Here is a 17,465-nt window from a genome sequence, read left to right as displayed (position 1 = left end):
GTCATTAATCACTTAGAACTATGTCATTAATCACTTGGAACTATGTCATCAATCACTATAGCTATGTCATTAATCACTATAACTATGTCATTAATCACTTGGAACTATGTCATTAATCACTATAACTATGTCATTAATCACTTGGAACTATGCCATTAATAACTATAACTATGTCATTAATCACTTGGAACTATGTCATTAATCACTTAGAACTATGTCATTAATCACTATAACTATGTCATTAATCACTATAACTATGTCATTAATCACTTGGAACTATGTCATTAATCACTATAACTATGTCATTAATCCCTATAGCTATGTCATTAATCACTTAGAACTATGTCATTAATCACTTGGAACTATGTCATCAATCACTATAGCTATGTCATTAATCACTATAACTATGTCATTAATCACTTGGAACTATGTCATTAATCACTATAACTATGTCATTAATCACTTGGAACTATGTCATTAATCACTTAGAACTAAGTCATTAATGACTATAACTATGTCATTAATCACTGAGAACTAAGTCATTAATGACTATAACTATGTCATTAATCACTTAGAAATATGTCATTAATCACTTGGAACTATGTCATTAATAACTATAACTATGTCATTAATCACTATAACTATGTCATTAATCACTATAACTATGTCATTAATCACTTGGAACTATGTCATTAATCACTTGGACCTATGTCATTAATCACTATAACTATGTCATTAATCACTATAACTATGTCATTAATCACAATAACCATGTCATTAATCACTTAGAACTATGTCATTAATCACTTAGAACTATGTCATTAATCACAATAACTATGTCATTAATCACTTAGAACTATGTCATTGATCACTTAGAACTATGTCATTAATCACTATAACTATGTCATTAATGACTATAACTATGTCATTAATCACTTGGAACTATGTCATTAATCACTTGGAACTATGTAATTAATCACCATAGCTATGTCATTAATCACTTAGAACTATGTAATTAATCACTATAACTATGTCATTAATCACTATAACTATGTCATTAATCACGTAGAACTATGTCATTAATCACTTAGAACTATGTCATTAATGACAATTACTATGTCATTAATCACTATAACTATGTCATTAATCACTGAGAACTAAGTCATTAATGACTATAACTATGTCATTAATCACTATAACTATGTCATTAATCACTTGGAACTATGTCATTAATCACTATAACTATATCATTAATCACAATAACTATGTCATTAATCACTATAACTATGTCATTAATCACTTGGAACTGTCATTAATCACCATAACTATGTCATTAATCACTTAGAACTATGTCATTAATCACTATAACTATGTCATTAATCACTATAACTATGTCATTAATCACTTAGAAATATGTCATTAATCACTTAGAACTATGTCATTAATGACTATATCTATGTCATTAATCACTATAACTATGTCATTAATCACTTAGAAATATGTCATTAATCACTTGGAACTATGTCATTAATCACTTGGAACTATGTCATTAATCACTATAACTATGTCATTAATCACTATAACTATGTCATTAATCACTATAACTATGTCATTAATCACTTGGAACTATGTCATTAATAAGTATAACTATGTCATTAATCACTATAACTATGTCATTAATCACTTGGAACTATGTCATTAATCACTATAACTATGTCATTAATCACTATAGCTATGTCATGAATCACTATAACTATGTCATTAATCACTATAACTATGTCATTAATAAATTTAACTATGCCATTGATCATTTTAACTATGTCATTAATCACTTATAACTATGTCATGAATCACTTAGAACTATGTCATTAATCACTATAACTATGTCATTAATCACTTGGAACTATGTCATTAATCACTAGAACTATGTCATTAATCACTTAGAACTATGTCATTAATCACCCTAACTATGTCATTAATCACTTGGAACTATGTCATTAATCACTATAACTATATCATTAATCACTATAACTATGTCATTAATCACTTAGAACTATGTCATTAATCACTTAGAACTATGTCATTAATCACTATAACTATGTCATTAATCACTATAACTATGTCATTAATCACTTGGAACTATGTCATTAATCACTATAACTATGTCATTAATCCCTATAGCTATGTCATTAATCACTTAGAACTATGTCATTAATCACTTGGAACTATGTCATCAATCACTATAGCTATGTCATTAATCACTATAACTATGTCATTAATCACTTGGAACTATGTCATTAATCACTATAACTATGTCATTAATCACTTGGAACTATGTCATTAATCACTTAGAACTAAGTCATTAATGACTATAACTATGTCATTAATCACTGAGAACTAAGTCATTAATGACTATAACTATGTCATTAATCACTTAGAAATATGTCATTAATCACTTGGAACTATGTCATTAATAACTATAACTATGTCATTAATCACTATAACTATGTCATTAATCACTATAACTATGTCATTAATCACTTGGAACTATGTCATTAATCACTTGGACCTATGTCATTAATCACTATAACTATGTCATTAATCACTATAACTATGTCATTAATCACAATAACCATGTCATTAATCACTTAGAACTATGTCATTAATCACTTAGAACTATGTCATTAATCACAATAACTATGTCATTAATCACTTAGAACTATGTCATTGATCACTTAGAACTATGTCATTAATCACTATAACTATGTCATTAATGACTATAACTATGTCATTAATCACTTGGAACTATGTCATTAATCACTTGGAACTATGTAATTAATCACCATAGCTATGTCATTAATCACTTAGAACTATGTAATTAATCACTATAACTATGTCATTAATCACTATAACTATGTCATTAATCACGTAGAACTATGTCATTAATCACTTAGAACTATGTCATTAATGACAATTACTATGTCATTAATCACTATAACTATGTCATTAATCACTGAGAACTAAGTCATTAATGACTATAACTATGTCATTAATCACTATAACTATGTCATTAATCACTTGGAACTATGTCATTAATCACTATAACTATATCATTAATCACAATAACTATGTCATTAATCACTATAACTATGTCATTAATCACTTGGAACTGTCATTAATCACCATAACTATGTCATTAATCACTTAGAACTATGTCATTAATCACTATAACTATGTCATTAATCACTATAACTATGTCATTAATCACTTAGAAATATGTCATTAATCACTTAGAACTATGTCATTAATGACTATATCTATGTCATTAATCACTATAACTATGTCATTAATCACTTAGAAATATGTCATTAATCACTTGGAACTATGTCATTAATCACTTGGAACTATGTCATTAATCACTATAACTATGTCATTAATCACTATAACTATGTCATTAATCACTATAACTATGTCATTAATCACTTGGAACTATGTCATTAATAAGTATAACTATGTCATTAATCACTATAACTATGTCATTAATCACTTGGAACTATGTCATTAATCACTATAACTATGTCATTAATCACTATAGCTATGTCATGAATCACTATAACTATGTCATTAATCACTATAACTATGTCATTAATAAATTTAACTATGCCATTAATCATTTTAACTATGTCATTAATCACTTATAACTATGTCATGAATCACTTAGAACTATGTCATTAATCACTATAACTATGTCATTAATCACTTGGAACTATGTCATTAATCACTAGAACTATGTCATTAATCACTTAGAACTATGTCATTAATCACCCTAACTATGTCATTAATCACTTGGAACTATGTCATTAATCACTATAACTATATCATTAATCACTATAACTATGTCATTAATCACTTAGAACTATGTCATTAATCACTTGGAACTATGTCATTAATCACTATAACTATGTCATTAATCACTAGAACTATGTCATTAATCACTTAGAACTATGTCATTAATCACTAGAACCATGTCATTAATCACCCTAACTATGTCATTAATCACTTGGAACTATGTCATTAATCACTATAACTATATCATTAATCACAATAACTATGTCATTAATCACTATAACTATGTCATTAATCACTTGGAACTATATCATTAATCACTATAACTATGTCATTAATCACTTGGAACTATGTCATTAATCACTTAGAACTAAGTCATCAATGACTATAACTATGTCATTAATCACTGAGAACTAAGTCATTAATGACTATAACTATGTCATTAATCACTTAGAAATATGTCATTAATCACTTGGAACTATGTCATTAATCACTATAACTATGTCATTAATCACTATAACTATGTCATTAATCACTATAACTATGTCATTAATCACTTGGAACTATGTCATTAATCACTTGGAACTATGTCATTAATCACTATAACTATGTCATTAATCACTATAACTATGTCATTAAACACAATAACTATGTCATTAATCACTTAGAACTATGTCATTGATCACTTAGAACTATGTCATTAATCACTATAACTATGTCATTAATGACTATAACTATGTCGTTAATCACTATAACTATGTCATTAATCACTTGGAACTATGTCATTAATCACTAGAACTATGTCATTAATCACTTAGAACTCTGCAATTGGTTCCATTGTAGGCCTACCATGAACACTGAGGTCAGCTCAAATAGTTGACCTGAGTTTGATCCTGAGAATGACGTCTCACCTCTCAAACTTCTCGATGAGGGAGAGCACGCATGCGGTGGGGGAGGAGCTTCCCTCAACGCGAGGGAGTGTTGGGGGTTGGCTGGCCCCTCCCCCTCTGGGGTCTGCAGGTAGAGGTCTACAGGGTGGAGGCAGAGGGAGGGGCTTGTCCGGAGCGCGGGGGCGTGGCCTAGCAGCACCAGCACCCTGCTGCAGGTGAGGAGGCTTTGGGGGCACTGAGGAGAAATAACACAACATGTTACTGACTGAGGAGAAATAACACAACATACAACATGTTACTGACTGAGGAGAAATAACACAACATGTTACTGACTGAGGAGAAATAACACAACATGTTACCTACTGAGGAGAAATAACACAACATACAACATGTTACTGACTGAGGAGAAATAACAGAACATACAACATGTTACTGACTGAGGAGAAATAACACAACATGTTACTGACTGAGGAGAAATAACAGAACATACAACATGTTACTGACTGAGGAGAAATAACACAACATACAACATGTTACCTACTGAGGAGAAATAACAGAACATACAACATGTTACTGACTGAGGGGAAATAACAGAACATACAACATGTTACTGACTGAGGAGAAATAACACAACATACAACATGTTACTGACTGAGGAGAAATAACAGAACATACAACATGTTACCTACTGAGGAGAAATAACAGAACATACAACATGTTACTGACTGAGGGGAAATAACACAACATACAACATGTTACCTACTGAGGAGAAATAACAGAACATACAACATGTTACTGACTGAGGGGAAATAACAGAACATACAACATGTTACTGACTGAGGAGAAATAACACAACATACAACATGTTACCTACTGAGGAGAAATAACAGAACATACAACATGTTACTGACTGAGGAGAAATAACAGAACATACAACATGTTACTGACTGAGGAGAAATAACAGAACATACAACATGTTACTGACTGAGGAGAAATAACAGAACATACAACATGTTACTGACTGAGGAGAAATAACACAACATACAACATGTTACCTACTGAGGAGAAATAACACAACATACAACATGTTACCTACTGAGGAGAAATAACAGAACATACAACATGTTACTGACTGAGGAGAAATAACACAACATACAACATGTTACCTACTGAGGAGAAATAACACAACATACAACATGTTACCTACTGAGGAGAAATAACACAACATACAACATGTTACTGACTGAGGAGAAATAACAGAACATACAAGGTGTTGGTCATCTTCGTATTTTACCTAATGTCTATTTATTTAAACTACAGTAATTAGAGTTTTACTGCACAGATACAGAGGGACGTAATGTCTTATTTATTGTCCTACTTCGGATAATCATTGTGAAGCCAAGATTTTATAGTTGATATCATTCGGCGGCAATGCCGGATGTGGCAGGGCTTGCAAACTATAACGGACTGCAAAGGTAAACCCAACCGCGAGCTGCCCAGTGACGTGAGCCTACCAGACGAGCAAATTTGTATTTGTACTTTTATTGTACTTTTATTATTACGTGTTTTACTTTTCGATTATTTCTCTATTTTCTTTCTCTCTGTATTCACTGACCTCTTCACTGACCTCTCCTTGACCCAGTCTGTAATACATGTTTCATACAGACAACCATAGTCCCTGTGCCCAAGAATGCTAAGGTAACCTGTCTAAATGATTACCGCCCCGCAGCACTCATATCTGTAGTCATGAAATGGTTTGAAAAGCTGGTCTTGGCTCTCATCAACACCATCCTCCCAGACTCCCTGGATCCACTCCAATTCACATACCGCCCCAACAGATCCACAGATGACTCAATCTCTATTGCACTCCACACTGCCCTTTCCCACATGGACAAAAGAAACACCTACGCTAGAAAGCAGTTCATTGACTACAGCTCAGTGTTCAACACAAGAGTTCCCTCCAAGCTCATCACTAAGCTAAGGACCCTGGGACTATACACCTCCCTCTGCAACTGGATCCTGGACTTCCTGACGGGCCGTCCCCAGGTGGTAAGGGTAGGCAACAACACATCTGACACACTGGCCCTCAACACGGGGGCCCCTCAACGGTGTGTGCTTAGTCTGCTTCCTGTACTACCAGTTCCCCCACGAGTGATTGGCTGAGCACAACTCCAACACCCTCATTAAGTTTGCCCGACGACACGACGGCGGTTGGCCTGATCATCAACGATGATGAAACAGCCTATAGAGAGGTCAGAAACCTGGCAGTGTGGTGCCAGGACAACAACCTCTCCCTCAACGTCAGCAAGACAAAGGAGCTGATCGTGGACTACAGGAAACAGAGTAGAGAGCACGCCCCCATCCTCATCTGTGGAGCTGTAGTGGATCAGGTTGAGAGCTTCGAGTTCCTCTGTGTCCACATCACTAAGGACCTATCGTGGTCCAAACACACCAACACAGTCGTTCAGGAGGCTGAAAATATTTAGCATGTCCCCTCAGATCCTCAAGAAGTTCTACAACTGCACCATCGAGAGCATCTTGACTGGCTGCATCACCGCCTGGTATGGCAACTACTCGGCACCTGACAAGGCTACAGAAGGTAGTGCATGTGGCCCCAGTACATCACTGGGGCCAAGCGCCTTGTCATCCAAGACCTCTATACCAGGCGGTGTCAGAGGAAGTCCCTAAGCATTTTCAAAGAATCCAGCCACCCAAGTCATAGACTGTTCTCTCTGCTACTTTACAGCAAGCAGTACTAAAGCTCCAAGTCTGGGGCCAAAAGGCTCCTGAACAGCAACTGCCCCCAAACCATAAGATATAAAGTAGATGGTTAAATAGTTAACCAAATAGCTACCCGACTCTGCAAATAGCGAAGACATCAAAACTATGAAAAAACACAATATGGAATCATTGTTTTAATCAAATCAAAATATATATTTGAGATTTAGGATTCTTCAAAGTAGCCACCCTTTGCCTTGATGACAGCTTTGCACACTATTGACTCAGTACTGGTACTCTGTGTATACAGCCATGCTATCATTGACTCAGTACTGGTACTCTGTGTATATAGCCATGTTATCATTGACTCAGTACTGGTACCCTGTGTATATAGCCATGTTATCATTGACTCAGTACTGGTACCCTGTGTATATAGCCATGTTATCATTGACTCAGTACTGGTACCCTGTGTATATAGCCATGTTATCATTGACTCAGTACTGGTACCCTGTGTATATAGCCATGTTATCATTGACTCAGTACTGGTACCCTGTGTATATAGCCATGTTATCATTAACTCAGTACTGGTACCCTGTGTATATAGCCATGTTATCATTGACTCAGTACTGGTACCCTGTGTATATAGCCATGTTATCATTGACTCAGTACTGGTACCCTGTGTATATAGCCATGTTATCATTAACTCAGTACTGGTACCCTGTGTATATAGCCATGTTATCATTAACTCAGTACTGGTACCCTGTGTATATAGCCATGTTATCATTGACTCAGTACTGGTACCCTGTGTATATAGCCATGTTATCATTGACTCAGTACTGGTACTCTGTGTATATAGCCATGTTATCATTAACTCAGTACTGGTACCCTGTGTATATAGCCATGTTATTACCTCGTACCCCTGCACATTGACTCAGTACTGGTACCCTGTGTATATAGCCAACTTATCGTTACTCATTGTGTAATAATTATTACTTTTATTATTACGTGTGTTACTTTTATAGTATTTCTCTATTTTCTTTCTCTCTGTATTGTTGGGAACGACCTGTAACTAATCATTTCACTGTTAGTCTACACCTGTTGTTTTCCAAGCATGTGACAACTAACATTTGAATTGATTTTGATTTACCTTGTGGTTTAGGCCCAGGTAAGGGAGGGCGTGTCTTGAGGGCGGTGGAGGGCACTTCTTGAGGAGTTCCATTCTCATTGTCTCCTCTGTTACAGCCGTGTCCAGCGGGGTGCAGCAGGGTCTCGGGGGGTTGCAGACCCAGTGGCCCGGAGGTTTGAGGGCCGGGGTCTGAGCTTAGGCGAGGGGTCTCTGTCTGGGTGTCTGAGTCGTCGTCGTGGGCCCCGAGGCATGCACCGTGAGCACCAGGCTCCAGGGATAGGCTCTTAGTCATCAGCCGAGGACTGGAGGAGGACGGGCCTGGGGAGAGAACAGAAAGACAAGTTATATAGAGTATACCTCGTACCGGAGGTCGCTGAGTGGGTCACAGAGAGAGAAACATAGTCAAGACAATCAATCAAATGTATTTATAAACCACTTTTTACATGAGCAGTGCTTAAACAGAAACCCAGCCTAAAACACCAAAGAGCAAGCAATGAAGATGTAGAAGCACGGTGTCTAGGAAAAACTCCCTAGAAAGGCAGGAACCTAGGAAGAAACCTAGAGGGGAACCAGGCTCTGAGGAACCAGGACATCGGTTTCATAAACGCATACATATACATTATAAAGTATTTAATACTGGACTGGATTGGATGAGGGAGAGGAGGAGACAAGTAGGGACCAGGGCCGTCATCAGAGTTTCATAACATTCAGTTGGCTGCCCAGTTGGGTGTTCAGTTGGCTGTCCGGTTGGCTGCCCAGTTAGCTGCCCAGTTGGGTGTTCAGTTGGCTGTCCGGTTGGCTGTTCGGTTGGCTGTTCAGTTGGCTGCCCAGTTGGCTGTTCAGTTGGCTGTCCGGTTGGCTGCCCAGTTAGCTGCCCAGTTGGCTGTTCAGTTGGCTGTCCGGTTAGCTGTCCGGTTGGCTGTCCAGTTGGCTGCCCAGTTGGCTGCCCAGTTAGCTGCCCAGTTAGCTGCCCAGTTGGCTGTTCAGTTGGCTGTTCAGTTGGCTGTTCAGTTGGCTGTTCAGTTGGCTGTTCGGTTGGCTGTCCGGTTGGCTGTCCGGTTGGCTGTCCGGTTGGCTGTCCGGTTGGCTGTCCAGTTAGCTGCCCAGTTGGCTGTTCAGTTGGCTGTTCAGTTGGCTGTTCAGTTGGCTGTCCAGTTGGCTGCCCAGTTGGCTGCCCAGTTGGCTGTTCAGTTGGCTGCCCAGTTAGCTGTCCAGTTAGCTGCCCAGTTGGCTGTTCAGCTGGCTGCCCAGTTGGCTGTTCAGTTGGCTGTCCAGTTGGCTGCCCAGTTGGCTGCCCAGTTGGCTGTTCATTTGGCTGCCCATTTAGCTGCCCAGTTGGCTGCCCAGTTGGCTGCCCAGTTGGCTGCTCAGTTAGCTGTTCAGTTAGCTGTTCGGTTAGCTGTTCGGTTGGCTGTCCGGTTGGCTGCCCAGTTAGCTGCCCAGTTGGCTGTTCAGTTGGCTGTCCAGTTAGCTGTCCGGTTAGCTGTCCGGTTGGCTGTCCAGTTGGCTGCCCAGTTGGCTGCCCAGTTGGCTGCCCAGTTAGCTGCCCAGTTAGCTGCCCAGTTAGCTGCCCAGTTGGCTGTTCAGTTGGCTGTTCGGTTGGCTGTTCGGTTGGCTGTTCGGTTGGCTGTCCGGTTGGCTGTCCGGTTGGCTGTCCGGTTGGCTGTCCAGTTAGCTGCCCAGTTGGCTGTTCAGTTGGCTGCCCAGTTAGCTGTCCAGTTAGCTGCCCAGTTGGCTGTTCAGCTGGCTGCCCAGTTGGCTGTTCAGTTGGCTGTCCAGTTGGCTGCCCAGTTGGCTGCCCAGTTGGCTGTTCAGTTGGCTGCCCAGTTAGCTGCCCAGTTGGCTGCCCAGTTGGCTGTTCAGTTGGCTGTTCAGTTGGCTGTTCAGTTGGCTGTTCAGTTAGCTGTTCAGTTGGCTGTTCAGTTGGCTGTCCAGTTGGCTGCCCAGTTGGCTGCCCAGTTGGCTGTTCAGTTGGCTGCCCAGTTAGCTGTCCAGTTAGCTGCCCAGTTGGCTGTTCAGCTGGCTGCCCAGTTGGCTGTTCAGTTGGCTGTCCAGTTGGCTGCCCAGTTGGCTGCCCAGTTGGCTGTTCAGTTGGCTGCCCAGTTAGCTGCCCAGTTGGCTGCCCAGTTGGCTGTTCAGTTAGCTGTTCAGTTAGCTGTCCAGTTAGCTGCCCAGTTGGCTGCCCAGTTGGCTGTCCAGTTAGCTGCCCAGTTGGCTGCCCAGTTGGCTGTCCAGTTGGCTGTCCAGTTGGCTGTCCAGTTGGCTGTTCAGTTGGCTGTTCAGTTAGCTGCCCAGTTGGCTGCCCAGTTGGCTGTTCAGTTAGCTGTCCAGTTAGCTGCCCAGTTGGCTGTCCAGTTAGCTGCCCAGTTGGCTGCCCAGTTGGCTGTCCAGTTGGCTGTCCAGTTAGCTGCCCAGTTGGCTGTTCAGTTGGCTGTTCAGTTGGCTGTCCAGTTGGCTGCCCAGTTGGCTTCCCAGTTGGCTGCCCAGTTGGCTGTCCAGTTGGCTGCCCAGTTGGCTGCCCAGTTGGCTGCCCAGTTGGCTGTCCAGTTGGCTGTTCAGTTGGCTGCCCAGTTGGCTGTCCAGTTGGCTGTCCAGTTAGCTGCCCAGTTGGCTGTTCAGTTGGCTGTTCAGTTAGCTGCCCAGTTGGCTGCCCAGTTGGCTGCCCAGTTGGCTGCCCAGTTGGCTGTTCAGTTAGCTGTCCAGTTAGCTGCCCAGTTGGCTGCCCAGTTGGCTGTCCAGTTAGCTGTCCAGTTAGCTGCCCAGTTGGCTGCCCAGTTGGCTGTCCAGTTGGCTGTCCAGTTAGCTGCCCAGTTGGCTGTTCAGTTGGCTGTTCAGTTGGCTGTCCAGTTGGCTGCCCAGTTGGCTTCCCAGTTGGCTGCCCAGTTGGCTGTCCAGTTGGCTGCCCAGTTGGCTGCCCAGTTGGCTGTCCAGTTGGCTGTTCAGTTGGCTGCCCAGTTGGCTGTCCAGTTGGCTGTCCAGTTGGCTGCCCAGTTGGCTGCCCAGTTAGCTGCCCAGTTGGCTGTCCGGTTAGCTGTTCAGTTGGCTGTCCAGTTGGCTGTTCAGTTAGCTGTTCAGTTGGCTGTCCGGTTAGCTGTTCAGTTGGCTGTCCAGTTGACTGTTCAGTTGGCTGTTCAGTTGGCTGTCCAGTTGGCTGCCCAGTTGGCTGCCGAGTTGGCTGCCCAGTTAGCTGTCCAGTTGGCTGCCCAGTATTGGAAAGCTCAGGAAAACATCAAGGAAGCTCATTGGCGGCGGGTAGCCTGGCGGGAAGGAGCTTGGTGCCAGTAACCAAAAGGTTGCTGGATTGAAATATCACCGTTTCCCGGGCGACGCTGATGTCGATAGAGGTAGCCCCCCGATTCAGAGGGGTTGGGTAAATTCGGGAAGACACATTTCAGTTGAATGCATTCAGTTGTACAACTGACTAGGTATCTCCCCTTTTCCTATAGGCCTTGTGTGTGTGTAGAGAAGATTTGCTTTCAATTGCAAGACCAGTAGTGAACCATCGTTCACTACTGGTCTTGCAAAAAAGCATTTTGTTATTGTTGCCTGTTTTGCATGTTATTTTGGAATTAATACGTGTCACATATCAGTTTGCAAATAATGTAAAACATGGCCTTTTTTTTGCTTTGGTTAGTAAGGCAGCTCCAAAATGTAATTGTTTCAGCCTAGCTCAGTGCTTTCCAGCGGAAAATACGGAGCGTAGGGGTTGGTAATGTTCTCCAGTTGTGCCGGTATTGGCTCAGTGTTTTGTCACTCATGGAGACACCACGTCACCACCAAGTCTAAGGGTAGAGCTAGAGAATTCAAGCCCCTTGGGTGCTGCCATAGAGTTACCTTAGAAGTGCCCATCCATGAAGGCTCAAGGTCATTGGCCACAGATAAAATGAAGTCAAATCACGTTATATCTACAGCAGCTTTGATTGGACTGATTTTGTCAACATCATATTTTCACAATCTTAGCTGGCAGTCATCCTCATGAATCAAGTCTACAGTCTACTAGCAAATCCTTTTGAATCCTTGGCATATGAAGAGAAATAATGAAGGGAAATTATAGATAAAACGTATCAGTGATCATCAACCATTGGACATAAACATTACACAACAAGTTGGAAATCGCAAATTCAACAATGAGTGATTTGAAAGGAATCAGTGGCTAACTGCAAGCGTTGCAAAGCAATCACTAGCCTGCTATTCAGTGGAGTGGCTGTGTGGTCCAAGCCTGGGTTTAAGGGTCTCTTTTTCCAAGCTTAAAAGGATAAACAGTCAACATTGGCCATGCTGTCAATCCAGCATGACTTCTGCCGCTTTCAAAACAACTGGAATCTCGGGAACTGGGAAATCTCAGGCTTCAGTGAGTTCCAGTGTTAAGGTTGTCGTAGTCGTTCTCCTCCTCAGACGAGGAGGAGCATGGATCGGACCAAGATGCGGAGTAGTAGGTATTCATGTTTTAATGAACAAACAACAAACACTACAAATTACGAAACTCTACAAACGTGACTAACCTGAAAACAGTCCTGTGTGGCCCAAACACTGACACAGGAAACAAACACCCACAAAACACCAGTGAAACCCTGGCTGCCTTAGTATGACTCTCAATCAGGGACAAACGATACACACCTGTCTCTGATTGAGAATCATACCAGGCCAAACACAAAAAATCCCAACATAGAACAACAAACCTAGACCAACCCACCCAACTCACGCCCTGACCAACAAAAACAAATACATAACAAAGGAAAACAGGTCAGGAACGTGACATCCAGAAAACTGGGTAAATTGGCCCACAAAGGACCGTCGCGCCACCTTCCTGTTCAAGAGAGCACAGCACAACAAGGTGAGTCCAAAAACGTATTGTTTGCTGCTGCATAAATGATGTAATATTCCAGGGAGATGTGTATACTGTAGCTAAGAAAGTAATACTACGTGTATGTAGTGTAGTAAGCTGTTAGTAAGCCCATGTGCCTCACCTTAATAATTTGGTCCCTTTCCATCTCATTACTCAAATCAAATTAAATGTTATTTGTCACATGCACCGAATACAATAAGTGTAGACCTTACAGTGAAATGCTTACTGACAAGCCCTTAACCAACAATGCAGTTTTAAGAAAAATACCTACAAAAAAATAAAAAATAAAATGTAACAAATAATTAAACAGCAGCAGTAAAATAACAATAGTGAGGATATATACAGGGGGTACCGGTACAGAGTCAATGTGGAGGCTATATACAGGGGGTACCGGTACAGAGTCAATGTGGAGGCTATATACAGGGGGTACCGGTACAGAGTCAATGTGGAGGCTATATACAGGGGGTACCGGTACAGAGTCAATGTGGAGGCTATATACAGGGGGGTACCGGTACAGAGTCAATGTGGAGGCTATATACAGGGGGGTACCGGTACAGAGTCAATGTGGAGGCTATATACAGGGTGTTACGGTACAGAGTCAATGTGGAGGCTATATACAGGGGGTACCGGTACAGAGTCAATGTGGAGGCTATATACAGGGGGTACCGGTACAGCGTCAATGTGGAGGCTATATACAGGGGGGTACCGGTACAGAGTCAATGTGGAGGCTATATACAGGGGGTACCGGTACAGAGTCAATGTGGAGGCTATATACAGGGTGTTACGGTACAGAGTCAATGTGGAGGCTATATACAGGGGGTACCGGTACAGAGTCAATGTGGAGGCTATATACAGGGTGTTACGGTACAGAGTCAATGTGGAGGCTATATACAGGGTGTTACGGTACAGAGTCAATGTGGAGGCTATATACAGGGGGTACCGGTACAGAGTCAATGTGGAGGCTATATACAGGGGGGTACCGGTACAGAGTCAATGTGGAGGCTATATACAGGGGGTACCGGTACAGAGTCAATGTGGAGGCTATATACAGGGGGTACTGGTACAGAGTCAGTGTACTAACCCTAACCTCCAATTGACTCAAATGATGTCAATTAGCCTATCGGACACTTCTAAAGCCATGACATAATTTTCTGGAATTTTCCAAGCTGTTTAAAAGGCACAGTCAACTTAGTGTATGTAAACTTCTGACCCACTGAAATTGTGATACAGTGAATTATTGTCATGGCCTGACCTTAGAGATCCCTTTGAAGTCGGAGGCTGGCTGGGGGCTAATGACTTCCACATGACCACTAAATACATGTCAGAGAGAGAGAGAAAGGAGGGTGGAGAGAATGAGAGAGGGTGGGGGGAGGAGAGAGAGGGGGGGAAGGAGAGAGAGAGAGAAAGGAGGGTAAAGAGAATGAGAGAGGGGGGGAGAAGGAGAGAGAGAGAGAGAAAGGAGGGTGGAGAGAATGAGAGAGGGGGGGAGAAGGAGAGAGAGAAAGGGAGAGAGAGAGAGAGAGAGGGGGAAGAGGAGAGAGAGAAAGGGAGAGAGAGAGAGAGAGAGAGAGAGAGAGAGAGAGAGAGAGAGAGAGAGAGAGAGAGAGAGAGGGAGGGGGGAGAGAGAGAGAGAGAGAGAGAAAGGAGGGTGGAGAGAATGAAAGAGAGGGGGAAGAGGAGAGAGAGAAAGGGAGAGAGAGAGAGAGAGAGAGAGAGAGAGAGAGAGAGAGAGAGAGGGAGGGGGGAGAGAGAGAGAGAGAGAGAGAGAGAGAGAGAGAGAAAGGAGGGTGGAGAGAATGAAAGAGAGGGGGAAGAGGAGAGAGAGAAAGGGAGAGAGAGAGAGAGAGAGAGAGAGAGAGAGAGAGGGAGGGGGGAGAGAGAGAGAGAGAGAGAAAGGAGGGTGGAGAGAATGAAAGAGAGGGGGAAGAGGAGAGAGAGAAAGGGAGAGAGAGAGAGAGAGAGAGAGAGAGAGAGAGAGAGAGAGAGAGAGAGAGGGAGGGGGGAGAGAGAGAGAGAGAGAGAAAGGAGGGTGGAGAGAATGAAAGAGAGGGGGAAGAGGAGAGAGAGAAAGGGAGAGAGAGAGAGAGAGAGAGAGAGAGAGAGAGAGAGAGGATGATACAGGACAGCCCTCTTCTTTTCTCCTAGTTGTCCTCTTTGTCGTTGTTTATCAACGGTCTCATTGTGTTTCTCATCTGATTGGTTGTAATCAAGAGTTAGATTCTGGAGGGCCTTATGGCTCCACCACATACAGATGCATTCTTACATCCGCTGCACAAAATACCTGCCGAATGAAAATGTTACATAATAACACTCAAGATCAACTCCTCTATAGATCTAGATCGGTTCAATCAGAACCTCAGTCAGTATCGGTTCAATCAGAACCTCAGTCCCTATCTGTTCAATCAGAACCTCAGTCAGTATCGGTTCAATCAGAACCTCAGTCAGTATCGGTTCAATCAGAACCTCAGTCAGTATCTGTTCAACCAGAACCTCAGTCACTATCGGCTCAATCAGAACCTCAGTCAGTATCGGTTCAATCAGAACCTCAGTCAGTATCGGTTCAATCAGAACCTCAGTCCCTATCTGTTCAATCAGAACCTCAGTCACTATCTGTTCAATCAGAACCTCAGTCAATATCAGTTCAATCAGAACCTCAGTCAGTATCGGTTCAATCAGAACCTCAGTCCCTATCGGTTCAATCAGAACCTCAGTCACTATCTGTTCAATCAGAACCTCAGTCAGTATCGGTTCAATCAGAACCTCAGTCACTATCTGTTCAATCAGAACCTCAGTCACTATCGGCTCAATCAGAACCTCAGTCACTATCGGTTCAATCAGAACCTCAGTCACTATCTGTTCAATCAGAACCTCAGTCACTATCTGTTCAATCAGAACCTCAGTCACTATCGGTTCAATCAGAACCTCAGTCAATATCTGTTCAATCAGAACCTCAGTCAGTATCGGTTCAATCAGAACCTCAGTCCCTATCGGTTCAATCAGAACCTCAGTCAATATCTGTTCAATCAGAACCTCAGTCAGTATCGGTTCAATCAGAACCTCAGTCAGTATCGGTTCAATCAGAACCTCAGTCCCTATCGGTTCAATCAGAACCTCAGTCAATATCTGTTCAATCAGAACCTCAGTCAGTATCGGTTCAATCAGAACCTCAGTCAGTATCGGTTCAATCAGAACCTCAGTCAGTATCGGCTCAATCAGAACCTCAGTCAATATCGGTTCAATCAGAACCTCAGTCCCTATCGGTTCAATCAGAACCTCAGTCCCTATCGGTTCAATCAGAACCTCAGTCACTATCTGTTCAATCAGAACCTCAGTCAGTATCGGTTCAATCAGAACCTCAGTCAGTATCTGTTCAACCAGAACCTCAGTCACTATCTGTTCAATCAGAACCTCAGTCAGTATCGGTTCAATCAGAACCTCAGTCAGTATCGGTTCAACCAGAACCTCAGTCAGTATCGGTTCAATCAGAACCTCAGTCAGTATCTGTTCAACCAGAACCTCAGTCAGTATCGGTTCAACCAGAACCTCAGTCAGTATCGGTTCAATCAGAACCTCAGTCAGTATCGGTTCAATCAGAACCTCAGTCAGTATCTGTTCAACCAGAACCTCAGTCAATATCTGTTCAATCAGAACCTCAGTCAGTATCTGTTCAACCAGAACCTCAGTCAGTATCGGTTCAATCAGAACCTCAGTCACTATCTGTTCAATCAGGTTCCATTTGGTCGCAGTATGTCTAGTGTGTAGTGTGTAGTGTCTAGTGTGTAGGGAATAGTGTTCCATTTGGTACGCAGTATGTCTAGTGTGTAGGGAATAGGGTTCCATTTGGTACGCAGTGTGTCTAGTGTCTAGTGTCTAGGGAATAGGGTTCCATTTGGTACGCAGTATGTCTAGTGTGTATGGAATAGGGTTCCATTTGGTACGCAGTATGTCTAGTGTGTAGGGAATAGGGTTCCATTTGGTACGCAGTATGTCTAGTGTGTATGGAATAGGGTTCCATTTGGTACGCAGTATGTCTAGCGTG

At 42.0% G+C, this 17,465-nt stretch overlaps 1 protein-coding gene across 2 annotated transcripts in view; it reads right to left on the bottom strand.

The window, feature by feature from the left end:
* Positions 1 to 17,465, bottom strand: part of fgd1 (FYVE, RhoGEF and PH domain containing 1) — a 131,063-nt gene that overhangs the window by 53,844 nt on the left and 59,754 nt on the right. For both annotated transcript variants that reach the window (XM_055891059.1, XM_055891060.1), the window contains exons 2-3: positions 8,602 to 8,898; positions 4,758 to 4,971 (exon numbers count right to left, since the gene is read on the bottom strand). In XM_055891059.1, coding sequence (XP_055747034.1) covers positions 4,758 to 4,971; positions 8,602 to 8,898 — 511 coding nt within the window. The remainder of the gene's footprint in view (positions 1 to 4,757; positions 4,972 to 8,601; positions 8,899 to 17,465) is intronic.

The sequence above is a fragment of the Salvelinus fontinalis genome, chromosome 31 (assembly GCF_029448725.1).
Source record: "Salvelinus fontinalis isolate EN_2023a chromosome 31, ASM2944872v1, whole genome shotgun sequence".
NCBI lineage: Eukaryota > Metazoa > Chordata > Actinopteri > Salmoniformes > Salmonidae > Salvelinus > Salvelinus fontinalis.
Note: the sequence above shows the minus strand (reverse complement) of the source record. Positions and strands in the feature narration are given on the sequence as shown.